The following is a 23323-nucleotide window of genomic DNA, read 5'->3' as shown; positions in this document are numbered from 1 at the left end:
TCAAGATATTCTAAACATTCCCAGTCCTCGCAAACCCTTGGGTGTGAACTGAGAGTGGGGAAGTTTCTTAAAGAGTTCTGGTTCCTCTCACACCTTTTAGGTCTTTCCCAGGGATAGGCTGGGTTTCTTTCTCTCTCTTTGTCTGCGTGGGAAGGGGGTTCAGGCAGCCATGTCTCCAAGTCTCCCTCCTAGAGCCAGACCAATGATGCGGGACACCCCGTGTGTGTAAGAAGAGTGGGGTCCTGACCCTGTCTCCTGAACCTCTTGCCTGCCAGGGCCCGGCTGATGCAAAGCTTTAAGGAGTCACACTCTCACGAGTCCTTGCTGAGTCCTAGCAGTGCAGCCGAGGCCTTGGAGCTCAACCTGGATGAAGATTCCATTATCAAGCCAGTGCATAGCTCCATCCTGGGCCAGGAGTTCTGCTTTGAGGTACTGGGTATAGTGTGCTGGAGGGCCAAAAGGGAGGAGTAATGAAGTTTGGGGGGCAGGCATGGAGGCCTAGGGAAGGTGGCACAGGTGGGGATGTCAAGGAAACAGAAACCTCTGGGGCTGGGAGAAAGGAGGATAGTCCAGGGAGGAAGAGATGGTGGTGGAGTCTTCAGTCCTTAGGAGTCACTGCCTCTCTGGAGCCACATCCCGCAACTCCACACCCTCTCTAGGTAACAACATCATCGGGAACAAAATGTTTTGCCTGTCGGTCTGCAGCTGAAAGGGACAAATGGATCGAGAATCTACAGCGGGCAGTAAAACCCAACAAGGTATTAGGGAGTCAAGGGGACACAGCATGCACAGGGCAAAGGTCATGCCACAAGGGAAGTGGGGGCTAGGGAGGAAGGTGAGTTACAGGAGGGGAGACTTGGAGGAGGAGAGGATTGAGATATAGGGGACCTAGACTGGCAGGGTGTGACCCTCATTATTTTGAGTTCCCCATTTCTTTTCTCTCTCTTTTTTTCTTTTTTCTTTTAGCATATTATGGGGGTATAAGTGTTAAGGTTATATAAATTGCCCATGCACCCCTCCCCCCTCGAGTAAGAGCTTCAAGCCTGTCCATCCCTCACATGTTGCACATCTTACTCGTTTGGTTGTATATACCCATTCCCTCCTCCCACCTCCCACCCTCCCGACACCCGATAAATGTTACTCCTATATGTCCACTTAGGTGTTGATCCGTTAATACCAATTTGCTGGTGAGTACATGTGGTGCTATTTTTTCCATTCTTGAGATACTTCACTTAGTAGAATGGGTTGCAGCTCTATCCAGGAATATGCAAGATGTGCTATATCACTGTTGTTTCTTAAAGCTGAGTAGTACTCCATGGTACACATATACCACATTTTATTAATCCACTCATGAATTGATAGGCACTTGGGTTGTTTCCACAGCTTTGCAATTGTTCTTTTCTCTTTCTTTCCAAACTGCTACCCTACCTTATTACCTGTTTCTCTACCATAGAAATCACAGACTTACAGAGTTGACAGGGCTTTGGAAGTCCTCTGGTCCAGCTTTCCTATTGGCAGGAATGCCTCACTAATACCCTGCTTGCAGCATTTCTACAGGACACAGTCACTTGGCCCAGTCTCTGCACCTTGCTTTCCTTTCTAAAAGACAGGGAATTGGTAGGAATGGGTTGGACTGAATGATCTATAACAGGGGTCCTCAAACTTTTTCTTTTTTTAGTGTATTATGGGGGTACAAGTGTTAAGGTTACTTATATTGCCCATGCCCCCCTCCTCAAACTTTTTAAACAGGGGGCCAGTTCACTGTCCCTTAGATCGTTGGAGAGTGCACACTGTGGGTCCGGGATGAGTCGGCTGCTAAGCATGACAGGCAGCATCAGCAAAAACACCTGGCAGGCCAGATAAACGTCCCAGGCAGGGGACATGTGGCCCGCAGGCCATAGTTTGAGGACGCCTGAATAAGGTCCCTTTGGTACAGAAATTCTGTGAGTCTGTGTTCTTTCTAAGACTTCCCCTTCCCAGGAGAAATGCTCACAGTCCTGCCAGCTATTTTCTGTATTCCAGTTTCTAGCAAACACATAGTCCTGGTCATCCTCCTCTGGGAGAACTCTTGTGTCTCAATATCCTTTTTTTTTTGAGACAAAATGTTGTTCTGTCACCCAGGCTAGAGTGCCATGGTGTCAGCCTAGCTCACAGCAACCTCAAACTCCTGGGCTCAAGCGACCCTCCTGCCTCAGCCTGCCAAGTAACTGGGACTATAAGGCGCATACCACCATGCCTGGCTAATTTTTCAATTTTTAGTAGAGAGGGGGTCTTGCTCTTGCTCAGGCTGGTCTGGAACTACTCAGCTCAAGCGATCCTCCTGCCTCAGGCTCCCAGAGTGCTGGGATTACAGGCGTGAGCCACCCGGCCTGGCCTCAATGTCCTTCTTAAAGAACTCCAGCCAAGATGCTGGACATGATCTGACCTATGGAGAGTCCAAACACCACGCTCTCCTTTTCACCACATTGCGACTCACGAACTACGAGTTTGTGATCCACTGCATCTCCCCAGGCCCTTCTTACACTGACTGTCAAGGCTTAGACATCCCATATTTACCCAGTTGTTTTGTTTTGTTTTGCAATTTTCTGATTGTCTCTGTAGGATTTTCTAATTTTCCTTTTTAAATTCCACCTTAATATTTTCAGTTTGTTATTCCAGCTTTTAAAATGTTTACTGATATTGATTCTATTATCTAGCATATGAGCTACCTTCTATATTAGTTTCCTGGGGCTGCTGAAACAAATTACAAACTGGGTCACCTGAAACAACACATTTATTTTCTCACAGTTCAAGAGGTTAAAAGTCCACAATCAAGGTGCCAGCAGGGCCATGCTCCCATATATACTCTAAGGAGAACCCTTCCTTGCCTCTCATAGCTTCTGGAGGTTACTAGCAAGTCTTGGCATTCCTTGGCTTACAGCTGCATCCAGCTGATTTCTGCCTCTGTCTTCACTCAGCTGGCTTCTTTATGCATGTCTCTGTATCTTTGCATCTCTGACTCTCCCTCTCCATATAAAGACAGTAGTCATTAGATTAAGGGTCCACCCTAATCCATAATGACCTCATCTTAATTTGATTACACCTGCAAGGATCCTATTTCCTAACAAGGTCACATTCATAGGTTCAGGGTAGACATGAATTTTGCGGGGACGCTGTTCAACCTAGTACATACAGCTCTCAGTCTTAGGATTGTCGTCTCTATCGCCCTTTCTCACTGACTCTCCTCTTTTTGTGTCTCTGTCTCTGTGTCCCTTCCCCTTTATTCACAATGCCCACCCCACCATGCCAGGACAACAGCCGCCGGGTAGACAATGTGCTGAAGCTGTGGATCATAGAGGCCCGGGAGCTGCCCCCCAAGAAGCGGTACTACTGTGAGCTGTGCCTGGATGACATGCTGTATGCACGCACCACCTCCAAGCCCCGCTCTGCCTCAGGGGACACCGTCTTCTGGGGCGAGCACTTCGAGTTTAACAACCTGCCGGCTGTCCGTGCCCTGCGGCTGCATCTGTACCGTGACTCAGACAAAAAGCGCAAGAAGGACAAGGCTGGCTATGTCGGCCTAGTGACTGTGCCAGTGGCCACCCTGGCTGGGCGCCACTTCACAGAGCAGTGGTACCCTGTAACCCTGCCAACAGGCAGTGGGGGCTCCGGGGGCATGGGCTCGGGAGGTGGAGGAGGGTCAGGGGGTGGCTCAGGGGGCAAGGGCAAAGGAGGTTGCCCGGCTGTGCGGCTGAAAGCACGTTACCAGACAATGAGCATCCTGCCCATGGAGCTATATAAAGAGTTTGCGGAGTATGTCACCAACCATTATCGGATGCTGTGTGCCGTATTGGAGCCTGCTCTGAATGTCAAGGGCAAAGAGGAAGTTGCCAGTGCATTGGTTCACATCCTGCAGAGTACAGGCAAGGCCAAGGTGAGTGTTGTACCCTCAGGGAAAGGTGACTTGAGAATGGGGACTTGGTCGGGGTTTAGTAAGGATGGCGCAAATCCAGGAGAATGGGTTGTGCAGAGGCTGACTCTTGGATCTTCCTGGGCCCCAGGACTTTCTTTCAGACATGGCCATGTCTGAGGTAGACCGGTTCATGGAACGGGAGCACCTCATATTCCGCGAGAACACGCTCGCCACTAAAGCCATAGAAGAGTATATGAGACTGATTGGTCAGAAATACCTCAAGGATGCCATTGGTACGGCCTACCCTCAGGCCTTCTTCATCCCAAACCTACCAGATATCCACCCCAACCCTAGACCTGGCGACCCCAGACCCTGAGTGCACCCTTCCTCAGCTTGAAGCTTCCTTGTTCAGCCTCTAACCACCTGATTCTGCAGTCCCCCCAACCTAGGCAGCCGTGTCCCTGCCTTTGGAAAGTGTGACCATTCCCTGTTGTGACCCCACCCCCAGGGGAGTTCATCCGTGCTCTGTACGAGTCTGAGGAGAACTGCGAGGTGGACCCCATCAAGTGCACAGCATCCAGTCTGGCTGAGCACCAGGCCAACCTGCGGATGTGCTGTGAGTTGGCCCTGTGCAAGGTGGTCAACTCCCACTGGTGAGACTGGGAACGCTGGGCTGGGGAGCCAGGGCTGGGGAAGTTGTGTGTCCATCTGTTCATCCATCTGTCCATCTCCAGAGGACTGAGTACCAGTCATGGGCAAAACATTGTTCTGAGTGCTATAGAGCAGACAGGTGAACGAGGCCTGGTCCCTGACCTCAGAGGGCCTCCACAGAACGAGTAGGGACAGATTAGATAAAGAAGAAGCCATAGAACCATTGTAGTATGTGTTAAGTGCAGAGTGAGGGTCTCTCCCCCATGCAACACAGAATCAGAGAAGGCAGAGCTTTGATTGAGATAAGTGAGGAAGTGGTGCCCCTGGGCTGGGCTTTGAAGTCTGGTTAGGTTATGATATACTGACGTGGTGGGCAGGAAAGACATTTCAGAAGGCTGTGAGACAGGCACGTGCATGAAGGTGAGAAGGCCCAGAAGCTTTCAGGGGGCAGTAATTTAATGGCATACTTGGCTCATAATGAAGAGAGGTGGAACGATGTCTGGACGGGGGATTAGAGTTAGACTCTGAAAGGCCTTAGGTGAAGGAGTTGGAATTCATTAGTAGGTCACAGGATGCCATTAAACGCACCAGAAACTATTGTGATTGAGAAGATTAATCCATAAGTAGAGTGGGGTGTGGGGACGACCGGAGTAGGGAAATGAAGTGCAGGCCAGTTGGGGGGGCTATTGTCAATGGGTTGGGTGTAAAAAACATATCCTAAATCAGGACGGTGACTGAACTGTAGAGAGGGCCTCCGTAAGGCCCCAGAGGAAAGGATCAGTAGGAGCTGTCTACGGATTGGAAAGGAGGGGCATGTCTGTAGGGAGCCACGATGACTCAAGAGGCCATGAGGCTGGTGGTTGGAGACCTGTGGCCTCACTGACAGAACCAGGGAAGTCAGGAGGAGGAGCCAGTTGGAGGTGTGGGGGAGATGGTGAACTCCGTTCACCTGAGTTGAGTTGAAGGTGTCAGTTGGATGTTGAAGTGGAACTGGGAGGTGGGGGAATGAGTGCTGAGCCATTCCAGGGACTGGGGATCATGCCTGGGGTACCTCCATCCCCATTTCCCTGGAATCCAGAAGAGTTGGGGGGTCCGAGCTCCCTGTACCTCAAGTGACCCTCCATCTCTCTCCCATCTCTGTCTCTCCCTGGTGTCTGTTTTTCTTCTCCTCCTCTCCTTGTCTCTCTCACACACACCCCGTCTCTCTCCCACATGTCTCTCTCCCCTCACCTTTTCTCCCCCCTCCATTTCTCTCTCCCTGATCTGTCTGTTCCCTCTGCCATGGCCCTATTCTTCCAGCAGCCTCCACCTTCCTCCTGCAGTCCCTCCCTCCCCGTCTCTCTCCCCTCTGTTTCCACACCCTCACCTCCTACCACCCCCCTCAGCATGTTCCCTAGAAGCTGAGGGTCTCTGGGGCTCAGTCCCGGTCTCTCTCTTTCTTTCTCTTTCTCTCTGTCTCCCCGCCCCTTCTCCCCAGCGTGTTCCCGAGGGAGCTGAAGGAGGTGTTTGCATCCTGGAGGCTGCGCTGCGCAGAGCGGGGCCGGGAGGACATCGCCGACAGGCTCATCAGCGCCTCGCTCTTCCTGCGCTTCCTCTGCCCAGCAATTATGTCGCCCAGTCTGTTTGGGCTCATGCAGGAGTACCCAGATGAGCAGACCTCACGAACCCTCACCCTCATCGCCAAGGTCATCCAGAACCTGGCCAACTTTTCCAAGTGAGGAAAGCTTCAGGCAGGGTGGGACAGGGCTAAGGGTGGGTAGGAGCCGGAGCCAGCTCTCTCCCCTGAGAGCCGGAGACCCTGAGGCAGGCTGGGTGTGAGGCCTTTTGTATGTGTGTGACCTCCACCTTCTGGGTCCCGGGGCCAGGTTTACCTCAAAGGAGGACTTTCTGGGCTTCATGAATGAGTTTCTGGAGCTGGAGTGGGGTTCCATGCAGCAGTTCCTGTATGAGATCTCCAACCTGGACACGCTGACCAACAGCAGTAGCTTTGAGGGTTACATCGACTTGGGCCGAGAGCTCTCCACACTGCATGCCCTGCTCTGGGAGGTGCTGCCCCAGCTCAGCAAGGTCAGCAGATGCCCCCTTTGCCCTGTCCCCAGATGGCTCCAGAGGCTCCTGGGGCCTGAGAAACTACCCCCTGCACAGATTTTTCTCCCGTCCTTGTTCCTTGAGGTGTCACCACCACAACCCCAGCTCAGACCCCCTCCACTTGCACCCTCTGAGGCCCTCTTAGAGCTGGGCACTTAGCCTCCAGGTAACAGCCTCACCCTTCCAGGAAGCCCTCCTCAAGCTGGGTCCACTGCCCCGGCTCCTCAACGACATCAGCACAGCTCTGAGGAACCCCAACATCCAGAGGCAGCCGAGCCGCCAGAGCGAGCGGCCCCGGCCTCAGCCCGTGGTACTGCGGGGGCCGTCGGCTGAGATGCAGGGCTACATGATGCGGGACCTCAACAGGTGAGTGCCTTGGGACTCCCACCCCCGCGCTCCCATCTGGCACTCCTCACTGGGCCCTATGTGCATCTCTCTAGGACTTGAGAGGAAGGGAAAGGCAACAAGTTCTCAGGGAAAATGGTAAGGAGGCAGGTACAGTCAGCAGTAGGCAGAGAGCCCTGCCAGAGGGAGCAGAAAGGCAGAGCCACAGGGAAGGGCTGAGGTTCCTCCAGCTCCCAGCTCAGGTGTCAGCCTTGAGGGTCCCTCTGCCTGCCCATGTTTGTCCCCAGGCTAAGGTTCAGCCAGCACATGTTGATTCAGACATGTGGTGTCAAAAATATTCAAATGTCTCTAGACTAGTTGGTAACTAAGCCTCCCCCCAACCCCCTGCCAGAAGCCCACAGACATGCCCGCGGTCCAGTACCTGGAGGGGGGCAGCTGAGAGCTGGCGGGCCTGCAGCCTGCTTGCGGCCCTAGCAGCCACCCCATCGGCAGTGCCCGTGCCCCAGCTGCTGCTCATTATTTTGATGGCCACCCTGCTTGTTCCTCTGCCCATGTCTCCCTCCATGACACCATCCCCATCCCACCACTCCCGCCTCTCCTTCCCGTTGTCCACACCTCTCTCCTTCTCTCTCTCTGTGCTTGCCCCTCTTTCCATCTCTCTCCAGCTCCATCGACCTTCAGTCCTTCATGGCTCGAGGCCTCAACAGGTGAGGGGCTCTCCCCTCCCCCGCCCTCCTCCCCTGTCTGCTCCCTCTCCCGCTCCACTGGCCTTCGCCCTGCTCGCCTGTCTTCCTCAGTGCGCCTCATCTCCTCCATATCAGCCCCGCCCTGCCCCTCATCCCTCCTCTTACTGCCCCATCTCCCCTCTTCTAGGCCTCACCCCCTTCCTGGAGGGGCCTTGTCCTTTCCCTCTTCCCACCTGTCCCCTCCCATCCTCCTTGCCTGCCCTTTTCAGGGCTACCACTGCCAGCTCTCAGCCCTTCCCTGTGGGTCCCACTTTTCACCCCAAGGCCTGTGCCAGACCACAGCAGGCTCAGTCGCCAGTAGCCCTGACCTGACCTGCTGCTCTGTGCCCCCTTTCCTCTGACAGTTCTATGGACATGGCTCGCCTCCCCTCCCCAACCAAGGAAAAGCCGCCCCCACCGCCACCTGGTGGGGGTAAAGACCTGTTCTATGTAAGCCGTCCACCCCTGGCCCGTTCCTCGCCAGCATACTGCACGAGCAGCTCGGATATCACAGAGCCAGAGCAGAAGATGCTGAGTGTCAACAAGAGTGTGTCCATGCTGGACCTACAGGGCGATGGGCCCGGTGGCCGCCTCAACAGCAGCAGTGTTTCCAACCTGGCAGCCGTAGGGGACCTGCTGCACTCAAGCCAGGCCTCACTGACGGCAGCCTTGGGGCTGCGGCCTGCGCCTGCCGGTCGCCTCTCCCAGGGGAGTGGCTCCTCCATCACGGCAGCTGGCATGCGCCTCAGCCAGATGGGTGTCACCACGGACGGTGTCCCTGCCCAGCAACTGCGGATACCCCTCTCCTTCCAGAACCCTCTCTTCCACATGGCTGCTGATGGGCCAGGCCCCCCAGGGGGCCATGGAGGGGGCGGTGGCCATGGTCCACCTTCGTCCCACCACCACCACCACCACCATCACCACCACCGAGGTGGAGAGCCCCCTGGGGACACCTTTGCCCCATTCCATGGCTATAGCAAGAGCGAGGACCTTTCTTCAGGGGTCCCCAAGCCCCCCGCTGCTTCCATCCTTCACAGCCACAGCTACAGTGATGAGTTTGGACCCTCTGGCACTGACTTCACCCGTCGGCAGCTCTCACTCCAGGACAACCTGCAGCACATGCTGTCCCCTCCCCAGATCACCATCGGTCCCCAGAGGCCAGCCCCCTCAGGGCCTGGAGGTGGGAGTGGTGGGGGCAGCGGCGGGAGTGGCGGGGGCCAGCCACCTCCTTTGCAGAGGGGCAAGTCTCAGCAGTTGACAGTCAGCGCCGCCCAGAAACCCCGGCCATCCAGTGGGAATCTGTTGCAGTCCCCGGAGCCGAGTTACGGCCCTGCCCGTCCACGGCAACAGAGCCTCAGCAAGGAGGGCAGCATTGGGGGCAGCGGGGGCAGTGGTGGCGGAGGGGGTGGAGGGCTCAAGCCCTCCATCACCAAGCAGGTAGGTGAGGGCAGGAGGAAGGCGGGTTGGGTGATGTGCAGGGAGGGAGGAGGAGATGGGGATGGGGGTGGGACAGAGTCTGTGGTCTGAGTTAATCTTCTTGCCTTCTTTTGGTCATTAAACAAACATGTATGGTGGGCCTGCTGTGTGCCATGTGCTGTTCTAGGCACTGAGAATATGGCAGTGAATGACAGCCCCAAATCCCTACCTGCCTAGTGCTCTCTTCCAGAGGGGGGACATGCTAAGTCACTTCTGGCATTCAGAGGTGATAAGGACTGCAGTAGGACAGTAGGACTGGGACTGTTTTCTCCTTTGGCTATGCTCTCCCTTTAAATGCACCTGCCTTTTCCTACCTTTCCTCTCTCTCTGTTTGTCCCTACCTCACCTTGTCACAGCATTCTCAGACGCCATCTACACTGAACCCCACGATGCCAGCCTCTGAGCGGACGGTGGCCTGGGTCTCCAATATGCCTCACCTGTCAGCTGACATCGAGAGTGCCCACATCGAGCGGGAAGAGTACAAGCTCAAGGAGTACTCGAAATCGATGGATGAGAGCCGGCTGGATAGGGTACGCTGGGCCCTACCAGCCCAAGCTTGGTCCTTCCTTTCACCCACAGGGGAGACCTTTAGTCACTTCCAGGGGAAACATCCAGGGTCAGGTAGTTGTGGTGGAAAGAAAAGACAAAGACCTGATCCCCTCTCTTTAGAAGCTCTCAGTCCACCTGGGGAGACCAGAGACACACAATCAGTTGTTAAAAGCCACTTTCTACTCCACTTTGTAGGTTATATGTTAACATAGACTATCTAGGGAATAGCATGTGCTATTTTAGGCTTACTCCCATGTTCTTTCCCAGAGAGACCATAAGCCCTGGCTCTTGCGACTGCTCAGGAAAGGAAGAGTTCCTTTACTAGCAGTGGAAGCGAACACACTGGCTGGGGTAGAAGGGATTGCAGTTGTACTATGATGGATGTCAGGCTTATCCCGCCACTGAACCATGGGCATAGGTGACAAAGGGTCGCTGTGCATTCCTAGATTCTCAGCCTGGGATTCGCCTGAAGATCCCCTATCCCCAGGACAGAGCCAAGGAGGGCGTCACATGTGGAACAGCACCTGCTTCTCCCATCCCATGTCTCTTCTTCCTGTGTCTCCCCCATGTGTTCTGGGCCTGGCTTAGGGCTGGCTGGAAATTATCTCTGATTTCTGGGTACAGTTACTCAAGGTGTGTCTGTGAGTCTGTCTAGGTTTCCGTGTATATCCTTATGTGTCTAGCTGCACATGTGAGGGGACGCACATACCTCTCAGGCTGTGGGGTCTGTAACCTTGCTCCATTTTTAGGGATCCTCAGCGTCATGGTAGGGCCTTCTCAAAAGCAGGCGTGTGGGTGTGACCAGCAGGTGGAGAACGGTTGGCGAAGGCAGCTGGATGCCCCTCACCATGCAGTGGCTGTGCCTGGCAGACAGGGGCGGAAGCTGGGTGGTGGGGTCGGGGTGGGGCGCCCCTCACAGTGCGGGGTCGTGTACCCGGCGGGCAGGTGAAGGAGTACGAGGAGGAGATTCACTCACTGAAGGAGCGGCTGCACATGTCCAACCGGAAGCTGGAAGAGTATGAGCGGAGGCTGCTGTCCCAGGAAGAACAGACCAGCAAAATCCTGATGCAGTATCAGGCCCGACTGGAGCAGAGTGAGAAGAGGCTACGGCAGCAGCAAGTGGAGAAGGACTCACAGATCAAGAGCATCATTGGCAGGTGAGGGGCGGCCCGGGGAGGGGTAGCAAGGGAGAGCCTGAGGCCGAAGAAAGCTAGTGAGCGAGCTACTCCTCCAACTCCCACCCCTAAACTCGGGAGAGACTACCAGGAGAGCCCACCACCTGAGGACGCCACACACTCACCCACCCATCACCAGATGGGGAGAAACTTCTCATTCAGTGCATTAAATGTTCCTTTACTAAACTCTGACCTCTTTCCCAACACATTAGTTTCTGAAACCCTTGGAAAATGCAGATATACCTGTTACTGTCCGACTGTCACTGTGTCTGGTGTCAGTTTAGGCTGGGACTCCCATTGGTTTATTTTCAGCCTAGCCTGTGATGTTCACCCCAAAGCTAAGTGGGGCTCCCTAGCCAGAATAGCCCCTGACCACTGCCATCCTGAGCACCCCGTCCCTCACCAGCCTTGGAAAGGTGTCTATTGGAAAAGATCTTTTTTGTTTTGGTGACAGGGTCTTGCTCTGTCACCCAGGCTGGAGTGCAGTGGCGTCATCATAGCTCACTGCAGCCTCAGACTCCTGGGCTCAAGTGATCCTCCTGCCTCAGTATACCAAGTAGCTGAGACTTCAGCCAAGAACCACTATTCGTATCTAGTTTTATTTAAATATTATGTAGAGATGGGGTCTTGCTATGTTGCTCAGTCTGCTCTCAAATTCCTGGGTTCCAGTGATCCTCCAGCGTTGGCCTCTCAAAGTGTTAGGATTATAGGTATGAGCCACCATGCTGGCCCTAAAGGAATTTTTGAGTAAAAGAGTTAGAAGATAAGGGTTTCTTGACTTGAAATATTTTTTGAAAACCACTGCTCTAACTGATATTCTTTATGAGAAGTCACCCTGAGAATGTCCATCAAAGGCAGGGAGATACTGGGAATAATGATTGTAGAAACTCCTCTTGGGCTAGGGGTGGACCAGGGACTGTCACTAGAAATGGCCTAGGTTCAGTGAGGTGACACAGAGGACACAGAAGCCAGGTCCTCAGCCACAGAGGGTCTGGGGAAGGGGTACTGCTGTCCTGATTGGGAGGATAGAGGGCTGGGGGTGTCTGGGTGGTGGAGGTCTTGAGGCACAGAAAGCTGTCCTTAGCAGGTAGACGTGAGGGTCCCCGAGAGGAAGGTGGAGAGCATGAGCCTGAGTAACAGTCTTTTGGGTCATGGCCTTGAAGGGGTTCTGAGGGAAGGGGAGAAGGATGCTGAGGCTTTCCCAGAGGGCCGTGGGGTTCCCCGGGATCAGGATTTCCACGGGCAGGCTCCAAGCCCGTGCCCGCCACTAACCCCACTGAAGCCCGTCCCTTCAGGCTGATGCTGGTGGAGGAGGAGCTGCGCCGGGACCACCCCGCCATGGCTGAGCCGCTGCCTGAACCCAAGAAGAGGCTGCTCGACGCTCAGGTGGAAATTACAATGTCATTTATCTTCTCCGTGTCCCATCCCCATCCATCCCACTGTCCTTCGTGCACTCACTGCACCAGCTACCCCAGCCCCATCACCGTCTGTCTCTCCGATAGTCCTCTGTTTGTCCGCTGGCTGCTCCTAGCAGCTCCCTGTGACCCCATCTTCATTCCATCGTCTGTGCCTTTGTCACTCCTGGCAGTGTCAGCCCCACCCCTGTGCCTTCCCGTCCAGTCTTTCCACTCCTGTCCGCGTCTCAGGACCTTGCACCAGCACCTCAGTCTTTCTGCTCCCATCCCCAACCCAGTTCCTTGAACCTCTTCCCCTTCTCTGCCCACTCCTGTTCAAGGCACAGAATTCATCTTCCTCTGAGCTTTTCTTGGGCCAGGAGGACTGGAAGTTGCCATTTGTTAGAACAGAGTATGAGCTTTAGTTTCCCCAGGCCCTGGCAGGTGCCCTGGACTCTTGGGGTCCCCATCACCCCCGTTCTCTTGGCTCCCCAACTTTCCTGACTCCTTGGCAGCTCCTGCATAGCCTCCTCTTCTTGCCTCTAAAGATCTTGAAGGCCTCCCACCTCGTAGCCCCCCTTTTCCCTCAGTGTTTCCGTCCAGCATCCCTTTGGTCTTCCCTCGGACGCTCACACCTGACTTGCTGCCCAGCTCCCTGCTGCCCAGCCTCTCTTCTCAGCAGCCAGCTTGTAGGACCTCCCTTCTGTACCCTTACCCCTTGCTTTCCTAAAATTCTGCTCACTTTCCTACCCATCCTCCTCTTTCCTCTGCTCTGACCACCAGGCTTCCCCCACAACCACCAAGGCTCCTGACCCCATGACCCCACTCTCTCCCCCTGCAGCTCCTCATCAGGTAATTCTCCTGGTTCCGCTTTGGCCACGGGCGGAGGACACAGGGGGAGGTGACTCCGGACCACTGCAGGTTGGTCATGAAGCCCACTCCCCCCCAACTCTCCTCCAGAGCCTCTCCCCTCTCACTGCTGCCCTCCACACCAGAGAACCTCCACAGACCCCAACCCTCTGACACCTCCTGCACAGACCCATGTCCCACGGCACCCCCTAAAGAGAGTACTTGCTGCTGCCCTGGAACTGTCCAGTGATACCCTAGCAACACCAAGAGGCTTACCTTAGACGGGCCTAGCACATTCACAAGGCACACCCCTTCCCTACAAAATGCACCCCTCCAAACTTCCCCGACTCTATAAACACTCCTCTTCCTCTACCTCTCCAGTGTATGTCTGTCACCCCCCATTTCACCAGACTGTCCTTGGGGGTTGGTGGTGGGCTTGTTAAGGGGGGAGGTGGTGATGGGTTGGAGAACCCTGGCTATAGGGGCTGTGCTGACTGCCACAGGTAGGTTGGGGTTTCCTCTTCCTTCCCTCTACCCCTCCTTTCCAATCCTCACCTGTTTCTCTTTTCCTCCTCCCTTATAGCTGAGAGGTAAAAGGCATCTGGTGCTCATATTAGCCCCCACTGGGTAGGAATTAGAAGTAGGTAATTAACCCAGGGAGACTTTGGGGTGCCCTGGGAAAAAATGCCTTTGAGATGTCCTGACAGTAGACAGAGTGGGTAGAATAAGGAGAAGGAACAAGAAAGGAACCTCAGACAGGTGTTAGGACGTGGACTTACCCCTGTGGCCTGGGAGTTATAAGTGGGGAGAGCTGTCTTGCTAGATCAGATCATAGGCTTGGTACGACGTTGATGCCCAGGCAGAGATGCCAGGAACAGCACACTAAATAACCTCTTCATTCTTCTTGGCAGAACTCACATCTCCAGGTTGCTAATGCTACTCACTCCACCTCTCCCACCACCCAGTGGCCTTGCTGGACACATAATCCTACCTAAAAAGCCAGTAAATGAGAACCTGTCAGCCACAGACATCACTTCTGAGATACTTTAGTTTCTTTGGGATTGATGTGCAGTGGGTGGTGGCTCCTCACACTGCAATTTCTGTCTGCCCAGCCTCTCTGTCAAAGTAGTTAGTGATCAGCAAACAGATGCTAAAAGGCACCAGGGGACCTCACCATTTAAAGGACTCTGGCAGTGAATTCTTTTATAAAGTGAATAATGGCACCCTAATTTATCTACTTTCTAAATTTGGGTCCATGGGGGTGTAGGGGGCATGCCTATGTGCTGTCGCCAGCAGACAAGCAGAGGGAAGGGAATCTGGGGGTTCCTTCCTCTGCTGTGTTCAGGATACCCTGCCATTTGTAATTGCCTCTCTCACTGACTTGGAGAAAGTATGTGATACCCAGTAAGGTAAGAATTAGCTTTGCCTAAGGCTGGGGTTTGGATGACCTGAGTTCCTTGATCCTGGGATAGCAGGGAATGGTGCTCTGGGAGCCTTTATTTGCAATGTTTTTGTATCCTTTGGAGATGTCAGACATAGCCACATTGCCAGGTCTAAATAAAAATTTAGGTAACAAAGTAATTTATAGATTCATATATATGGAACCCGAGAATTTTCTGGGCACTTCTGTTTAAAAATATACATCTTGGCCAGGCGCGGTGGCTCACGCCTGTAATCCTAGCACTCTGGGGGGCTGAGGTGGGCGGATTGCTCAAGGTCAGGAGTTCGAAACCAGCCTGAGCAAGAGCGAGACCCCGTCTCTACTATAAATAGAAAGAAATTAATTGGCCTATTAATATATATAGAAAAAATCAGCCGGGCATAGTGGCGCATGCCTGTAGTCCCAGCTACTCGGGAGGCTGAGGCAGTCGGATTGCTTGAGCATAGGAGTTTGAGGTTGCTGTGAGCTAGGGTGACACCACGGCACTCACTCTAGCCTAGGCAACAAAGCAAGACTGTCTCAAAACAAACAAACAAAAATATATATATAATCTTTATCTGATAAATCTTAGCTTACTTGGACATTTGTTCTAAACCACTTATAGTAGGTATTGGTCCCCCTGCAATTAAGCCATTATTTTATAAGTTAGTTTTTAGCCTAAATTTCGAAAAGCCAAGTGAGCAACCAGAGTTGGAGGGGAGTTCAGGTAACTTTCTTCTTTCCCAGCAGAGGAACAGAAGGTAGGGCTAGGGCAGCAACCAGAAATTGGTCCAGGAGCGACAGGAGGTGATGGGAGTAGGACCAGGGGTGGGAATAGGGTCTGATACCCCTCACCTTGTAACTGGGCACCCAGGGAGAGGGACTGAAAGGCAGGCGGGGGTGGAAGAGAATAAAGCCACTTTCTGCTTCCCAGGGATGCAGAGATTGGGGCATGCTGTGTCTCTGCAGAAGCTCCTAGTCATTTCCCCATAAGGGTGAGAGAGGCAGCCCTCCCACAAGATCTCTCCCTTCCCTCATCACTTCCCTCATCCCCTTCCTTTCCCCCCAGTACAGTTAAACCTCTCTAATTTGGAATGTTATTTGAGAAGATGGCCACTCTGAATAAGTGACAAAACTGAATGACAGTGTCTATTTAATGAAATGCATGTCTTCAAAATATATACAGTAAGTAGAACTCAATGAACAAAGCTTTTTCCACGCAGGTCCTCAGGGAGCATGCATTAATGAATGAATAGATAGGATTGAAAAGTTTGTTTTCTGGTATAGGTTAAATAGCCCCTCCTACAGACACATTTCCACCACTAATTTGCTTAGCACACCCTTTCTTCACAGATAAAGGAAAACTCAAGCCCAGTTTTTGTTCAAATTATGAAAAAATTCCAAATCCACAGGGGTTTCGGTTAATGAGGTTTTGCTGTACTGCCTCCCCTTGTTCCTCAACACCAAGTTCCTACCTCGGGTTGGGGGTGGACTTGGAAGGGGTTCCAAGAGGAGGAGGGTAGGCTGGGCAGGGTATATATAGGTGACCTAGAGGGGCTGGGTTGGGAGTGAGGTACGAATTGCTTTTGAGCTGGTTTCCTGGTGTGACACTCACTGGGGTGAAAGCTTGAAGGCCCCTGTTAGGAGTCTGGGGGTGAGATTCTCTTCTCCCTGATCCCAGAGGACTTGTAACTTCTGCAGGTGAGAAACAAAATATGGGGATGGTGGGGATTGTCCTAGGAGGAGGGGGTGGGACATGCTTGTGGAGTGGGCTGGCTATGGGGGAGGCCACTGCTTGGGGGCTTGGCATCCAGGCCCCCTCGAAGCGTCTCAATAAGTCCGCGCTCTCCTCTTTGGTGTCTTGCAGGAGAGGCAGCTTCCCCCCTTGGGTCCAACAAACCCGCGTGTGACTCTGGCCCCACCGTGGAACGGCCTGGCCCCCCCCGCCCCGCCCCCCCCACCCCGGCTGCAGATCACCGAGAACGGCGAGTTCCGAAACACCGCAGACCACTAGCCCACCCAGCATCACAGACCTCTTCCTTCCCTGTGCACCCCACCCCGTAATAGCACCAACCACCAGGACTGGACATCACCGAGGGACAGCGGGATTGCCTCCCTGAATGCCTCCTTGGGGGGCACTGATCTCCCACCCCCACTGCACCATTTCCAGGAGGGGGAGCAAGGACTCTGAGCTGCCCCCTTTTCCTTCCTGTTGGGGTGCTGCCCCCTCTTTGACCCCCAGGGACCCTTGCTCCAGGACACCGCCTACCCCACACAGACCCCTTCACTCCGGGGTGCTATCCCCATCCTCTGCCTCATCGTTCCCCTGAGAACTGGGGGACAGATCCTCACCCCCACCCTGGGGGTGTGGCACCTCCAAACTTTCAACTTCAGGGTGATTTTTTAGCAGTAACCAGAGCTGACAATCTAACTCCCCTCCACCGCCCCATTTTGGCCTCCCCTGCCCCCCTTGTTATGGGGAGGGGACCCCGGGTGAGGGGGCCCTATTACCCCTTGATTTCTCAGGAGCGTCTGGGGGGGCTCAGCACGCACAAACTCCTTTTCCTCCTACCACTCTTCAATTTATTTCCTCCCCACCCAGAACTTGATGGGGTGGAGGGGGCCACCGGGGCAGGGAGGGGGCGGCAAGGGGGGAATGGGAGTTGTCTCCCCTTCTTCCCACACCTGATCTGCTCTTGGCTGGTCCCAGAGCGGGGTGAGGGGGCTTATGCCCCCCCCTCCCCCAATGTGTTGGGTGGGGTGGAATTGAGGTTAGGGTGAGGGGTTAGGGTTTGGGAGGGTGTGTATGTCAGGTAGGACAGACTAGTTGATCTGCCCTATCCTGACACACAATCCCTCCTGCCCCTTCCCTCTCTCTTCTTGGTCTCTACTCCCAGGGGGAGGGGGAACTTACTCTAGGAAAAGCCATGTCTCTCTCCTCCAGGGTGGGGGGACCTGTGTTGGAGGAGGGGTGTTAGGGGAGCCCCCTTCCATGACTCTGTCCCCTGGGGGAGGTAGGACAGGGCTGGGCTTCCCTCTCATCCTCCCCCCCACCCCCAATTTCCCTCCACCTCCCTCCCTCCCGCCAGCTCCACAATTTTTCGGTGTTTCTCTGTATATAGTTCTCTGGCGGGATAGGGAAGGTAGGATGGATGGGGTTTGGGGTGGGTAGGCCATAGGAGGGAGGGAGAAGCCCCTCCTTGGCACTCCCTCTTCCCGGACTGCTGTCCCTTACCCAGCCTTGCCCCCTCATCTCTTCTTGCGTTTGGTATTGAGACTTCCCAGACACCACCTTTCTTTCTTTTGTATGAAGAGTTCCCCTTCAATCCCATCCCCCTACACATACACCCAGCCGGGGCCAAATTTATACTTATATAAAAGTTGTAAATATGTGAAATTTTATCCCTGTGCCCTTTGCTTTCCCCACCTCAAGCCCTACCCCTAGACTCTCCACCCCCTTCCTCCTCTCTTTGGCTGTTGTAATTATCTGGGGTTTGTACTGTACATATCCGGGGTGTGTGTGTGTGGGCTGGGGGCGACCCCTCTGTACAGAGCTTCCTGGCCCCCTCCCCCCCGGCCCTCTGCTTCCCTCCCCGCCCACCACCTTAAGGGTAGGTAGATGCTCTTCCTACCTGTTTTATTTTGTTTTCTCGTTCTCCCTCCCCACCCCACTCCCAGCCTTCTCTATGCCCCACCACTGTCCCTTTTTCTCCACTCCCAGCCTCATTTCCTTTTTTTCTGGAGTGTGTGGTGAAACAGAAAAATCATGTTTAATAAACGGAGATTGTTCTTTTATCGCTGTGCTGACTTTCTTAGGCTGGGATCTCCAGATACATCAGCAGGGTGACAGGATCTACTTTTTGAGAGGAAGCTGACAGCCTGGGAGAAAAACCCTATATTCCCTGCCTGATGTCATACTCTCCTCATAAAATGTCACTCTCCCAGCAAGAATTATTTTATTTTAGAGCACGGGTTTATCCACTGGCCAAACTTCCCCAGTCTAGTTCTCACTCACTGCTTCACCTAGTTGGAAGGAGCAAAGAAGCCAGGAGCAGCGACATTATCTGATAAAAGAATCTATATATATCTTTTAAAAAATTATCTAGAAATAAGGTTTATTTGCTTAACTGTTGGTTAAAGTGCTCCCGTGCGGACTGGAAGAAAGAACCTGGTTCCTTAGCAAATCCGGGTTCGAGTCCCAGGCCCACTACTTGCCTGCCAAGTGACTATTCCAGCCTCAGTTTCCCCCGCATGGAAACTGAGAACGGTCACTCCTACCTTGCATGGCTGGTGGGAGGACACGAGGTGATGTGGGGCAGTGCCTAGCCCACACAGTAGGTGCCCAATTAATCTCGCCCCTCTCAGCACCTACTGGGGGGAGGGGCGCTACATTTATTCACCTGGAAACACAGCCGGGGCGGCTGACGGTGGCCCCGCCTCCGTCCAGGCTGTGCTCTCTGGCGCCCCGTTCCCGGTTCGCAGCGGCTGAGACCTCAGCGGCTCCACTCAACTCGCCATACTCCCGGGCTCGAGGGCCAGCGCCTCCTACCAGCACCGCCCTCCTCGCCTGCGTAACCAATAACTACAAGGCTTGTAGGCCGCCGCCCTCCGATTGGCTACTGCCTTAGCCCCGCCCTGTGCATCCGGTGTGGGCGTCCGGCGGGGAGGCGGTAGCTTCCGGCCCGCTACGGCGCTGCGGCGGCAGAGGTGCGGCAAGGGGATCGCCGCGTGTAACGGCGGGGGCGTGTCGGCGTGGAGGGCAGCCAGGCCGGAACTCGCTGTGTCCCGCTGGCTGCGGGCTCCCGGGAGCCGGCTTCTTTGGGCTCTGTGAGGCGGAGCGGAGTGGCGGGGCAGGAGCATTCCTGGGCCAGCGAGGTCAGGCTCGTGGCTGAAGGGCCTCCTCACCATCTTCCACAGGGTCTGGAAGTTAAATCCCCGGTTGGTGTTTTGTTGTTATTGTTTTCTTGGTGGGCGGGACTGATCTACAGAAACCAATACTGGCTGAAAAGTATCCAAATGGTGGGAGGAGTGGTTTGAGGGGACATGGTTCTCCCATTATCCAGGGCTTCTGTGACCTCCATCTCTTTCCTCTACAGCCTTCGTCCCGCGTGGAGTCTACCCCTAAATCCCCAGCTCCTCTTCCCGACCCTCTGGGATCTCTTTCCGAGGAGGCCATGGATACCTCGACGCATTTGCCTCCTGTACCCCCCTCCCCGATCTGCAACCCAGCCCCACGGACAATACAGATCGAGTTTCCGCAGCATAGCTCAGCGCTGCTGGAATCCCTGAACCGCCACAGGCTAGAGGGAAAGTTCTGTGATGTGTCCCTCCTGGTACAGGGCCGGGAACTTAGGGCTCACAAAGCAGTGTTGGCTGCTGCCTCTCCTTACTTCCACGACAAGCTGCTTCTAGGGGATGCGCCCCGTCTCACCCTGCCAAGTGTTATTGAAGCCGATGCCTTCGAGGGGCTGCTCCAGCTCATTTATTCAGGGCACCTCCGCCTGCCACTGGATGCTCTTCCTGCCCATCTCCTTGTGGCTAGTGGCCTTCAGATGTGGCAAGTAGTAGATCAGTGCTCAGAGATTCTTAGAGAACTAGAAACTTCAAGTGGTGGGATTTCAGCTCGTGGAGCAACCTCTTACCACGCGCTTCTTTCCACCACATCCTCTCCAGGAGGGTGGTGCATTCGCTCTTCCCCTTTCCAGACACCAGTGCAGTCCTCCGCTTCCACTGAGAGCCCGGCTTCTACTGAGAGCCCTGTGGGAGGGGAGGAGAGTGAACTGGGAGAGGTGTTACAAATTCAGGTGGAGGAAGAAGAAGAGGAGGAGGAGGAGGAAGAAGAAGAAGATGAGGACCAGGGATCAGCTGTACTCACTCAGACTCCTCAGCCTCAGAGAGTATCAGGGGGTTTAACCCATTCTCATGGATCCCACCCATTGCCCTTATCTGATACTCTCCGCAGGCTTCCAGAGGGTGAGAGTGCACCACTTGAGCTTCCTGCCCCTCCTACTGCACTGCCCCCCAAAATCTTCTACATTAAGCAGGAACCCTTAGAGCCTAAGGAGGAGGTATCAGGAGGTGGAACTCAGTCTGGAGGAACAAAGGAGGAAATCAAAGTGTTTCCTGGAGGGGCCACTGAAGGGAACAGGGAGCTAGGGTTCTTGTTGTCCTCAGGGGGAGGGGCAACATCTGGGGGTGGGGGTCCATCTTGGAAACCAGTGGATCTTCATGGGAATGAAATTCTGTCAGGAGGTGGAGGACCTGGGGGAGCAGGGCAGGCTGTGCATGGGCCTGTGAAACTAGGGGGGACACCTCCTGCAGATGGAAAACGCTTTGGTTGCTTGTGTGGGAAGCGGTTTGCAGTGAAGCCAAAGCGTGACCGGCATATCATGTTGACCTTCAGCCTTCGGCCTTTTGGCTGTGGTATCTGCAACAAGCGCTTCAAACTTAAGCACCATCTGACAGAGCACATGAAGACCCATGCTGGAGCCCTACATGCCTGTCCTCACTGTGGCCGTCGGTTTCGAGTCCATGCCTGTTTCCTTCGCCACCGGGACCTATGCAAGGGCCAGGGCTGGGCTACTGCCCACTGGACTTACAAGTGACTGCTAAGGCCGTACATACTAACTTCTAGGACAAGATAACCAACCACTGCTGCTGATGGATACTCCCCCCTTACTACCATGACACCTGAATCCTGGATCTTGTAATCATGCCAAGAGGGTAGATAGGTTATGGATTTCTTGTTCTTAGATATGGGCTTCTCAGCCTGGCAGATTTGGAAACTCAGATTTCTCATCTTCCCCAGGTTTTGGCTAACCACCCTACAGGAAAGTAGTTTACAGGCCACACTTAAATTGATCACTTGCCCATAATAGACCTTTTTGTAGTGGTGATATTCATTGAGGTAACCAGATTTCAAATTAGTTACTTGATGAGAGGAGAGGTAGAGCAAAAAGACAGTAATAAATGTTTTATTCAGTCTCCATAGGAGTTAGCTGATCTCCAGCTAGGGATACCCTTGATTCAGAACTTGAGTAATTCAGAGACAAAGCTCTAAATTTTTCTCTCTAATCATTGCTGGAAATGTAAACAGAGTTCCTTTTATGAACTTTTTCTATTGTTATCTTTCCAGAAGCCCCTCAGATTGTACCTTGCTTTCTCACTAGTAGACACCTTCCCAACCATTTTTTTATGTTGTAGTTGAGCACTTTAACAAACAGCATTCCATGTGTCATTCCTAGAACCCTCTTTAATAGTGGGTATTTCTTAAATAGCCTGTACCTCTGGTCTACCTGTGACCACCACTGATAACTCATACATGGTCACAGTGACTAGATGTGATCAGTGAACTCAGGAAATGGCACTGACCTAAAGTGCTCTCAGGGTGGCACCACTGCTCTCTGAACAAGTTGCCATGATCAGAAGGACTCAGGGCTGAGAGCACATGCTGAAGGCTTGAGAGTAACTTGCATAGTGGGACCACAGCACCTCCTTTCCCATCTTACCTATACATGATAGGGACAACCCCTCTGTTTAGAGGCGGAGGGGTAGATAATGGAATGGGGAGGTGGGTACTTGCAGTTACTAAATTTTTTCAAATAAACTGCCCTGAAATCTAAACTGGTAATAGACTGGATTGAGTAATTTGTGTGGGAGAGACTTGAGTATATTCCTTAAGCAGCTGGATTACGCTGATGGGGGAAGAATGGGATGATTTCACACTGGTGCAGAGAACACCTGGACTTAGGCCCTAACCTGCCACTGAATAACCTCGAGTAAGTTATTTTACCTTTCGGAGTCTGAGCTATTACTTTTCTGTGGGGGGTGATGTGCACCACCTAACTGGTTCTCTGCCTTCTTTTTTAGAAGAGTTTTTGTTTACATGATTTTTACCTATAATATCCCTGACTTCATGTATAAGTTATAATGTTTGTTCTACAAACATTTGTTGCAAAGCACTATGCTAGACCCTGTTATTAATAATATCTATCTCATAAATGCTGCAGTTCTTTAGAGCTCTATGCCCTCTTCTAACTTTTCACACTCCTGGGGGATTGTATCCATTCTTCAGAATTAAACTACTTATTATTTTTTTTATATATTCACTTTAGCCACTTAAATTCACCGAATGGATTAAAGTATTTAAATAGGAATGCTCTTTTAATTTAAATCTCCAGTTATTTTATTATTTTTTTAAAAAACTTTTCTTCATTTCATTTCTACTTCTTTCTTTTTATATTTCGTGCAATTGTGAAGACTAGATATCTCCAGTTTTCATGACCCCCAAACCCACTTGGATTTCTCCAACCTTTCTTCCTTAATAAGTGACTTCTGTGTACCAGGCACTGATGAAGGGAGAAGGCATCACAGGGGCTTGGACTCTGGATTATCTCATTAAGAGACAGATGTTTAAACTAGCCAGGTAGATACTTAATAAACATCTCAAACCCAACATGTCTCTAGTACTTTACCCCACCTTTAGCGAGCTCTCCATAGTTTCCAGGTTTGGTAATGGTTCCACTATCCACCCAAATGCACAGTTGAAACTTGGGAGTGTTCCTTGATATTTGCTCTCTCACCTTCCATGCCTGTCCTACCAATGCTGTCTCCTGAATATTTCAAATTGATGTACTCCATCCCCACTACTACCACTGCAACCTCCTGTTTTTTTGTCTTCTGCCTTGCTTCCCTCCATATTTCACTTTACACACTATGGCCATTGTAATCTTTCTAAAGCAAAAAACACTGTTTCACCA

The 23323-nt window shown here is 53.0% G+C and overlaps 2 protein-coding genes across 9 annotated transcripts in view; both read left to right on the top strand.

Annotated features, from left to right (window-relative positions):
* Positions 1–18359, top strand: part of SYNGAP1 (synaptic Ras GTPase activating protein 1) — a 33714-nt gene extending 15355 nt beyond the window's left edge. For 2 of the 8 annotated variants that reach the window (XM_012791305.2, XM_012791306.3), the window contains 13 exons: positions 276–429; positions 660–758; positions 3290–3913; positions 4041–4185; positions 4401–4545; positions 6021–6257; positions 6409–6610; positions 6819–6997; positions 7642–7683; positions 8067–9138; positions 9534–9707; positions 10672–10883; positions 12197–13124. In XM_012791305.2, the coding sequence (XP_012646759.1) occupies positions 276–429; positions 660–758; positions 3290–3913; positions 4041–4185; positions 4401–4545; positions 6021–6257; positions 6409–6610; positions 6819–6997; positions 7642–7683; positions 8067–9138; positions 9534–9707; positions 10672–10883; positions 12197–12602 (3691 nt within the window). In that variant the 3' untranslated portion in view covers positions 12603–13124. The other 6 variants (XM_012791308.2, XM_076003427.1, XM_020286950.2 and 3 more) reach the window with 6 other exon arrangements.
* Positions 18360–19236: 877 nt separating this feature from the next.
* ZBTB9 (zinc finger and BTB domain containing 9) lies at positions 19237–23019 on the top strand. Its single transcript, XM_012791318.2, has 2 exons — positions 19237–19502; positions 19661–23019. The coding sequence occupies exon 2, from the start codon at positions 19739–19741 to the stop codon at positions 21167–21169; it is 1431 nt and encodes a 476-aa protein (XP_012646772.1). The 5' UTR covers positions 19237–19502; positions 19661–19738; the 3' UTR covers positions 21170–23019.
* Positions 23020–23323: the final 304 nt, after the last annotated feature.

Source organism: Microcebus murinus, chromosome 5 (genome assembly GCF_040939455.1).
Source record: "Microcebus murinus isolate Inina chromosome 5, M.murinus_Inina_mat1.0, whole genome shotgun sequence".
Lineage (NCBI taxonomy): Eukaryota > Metazoa > Chordata > Mammalia > Primates > Cheirogaleidae > Microcebus > Microcebus murinus.
The sequence above is the reverse complement of the archived record's forward strand: the minus strand, read 5'-3'. Positions and strand labels throughout refer to the sequence as shown.

Coding starts and splice junctions, on each gene's coding strand:
- ZBTB9 (XM_012791318.2), top strand. CDS start 19,739: ATGGATACCTCGACGCATTTGCCTCCTGTACCCCCCTCCCCGATCTGC.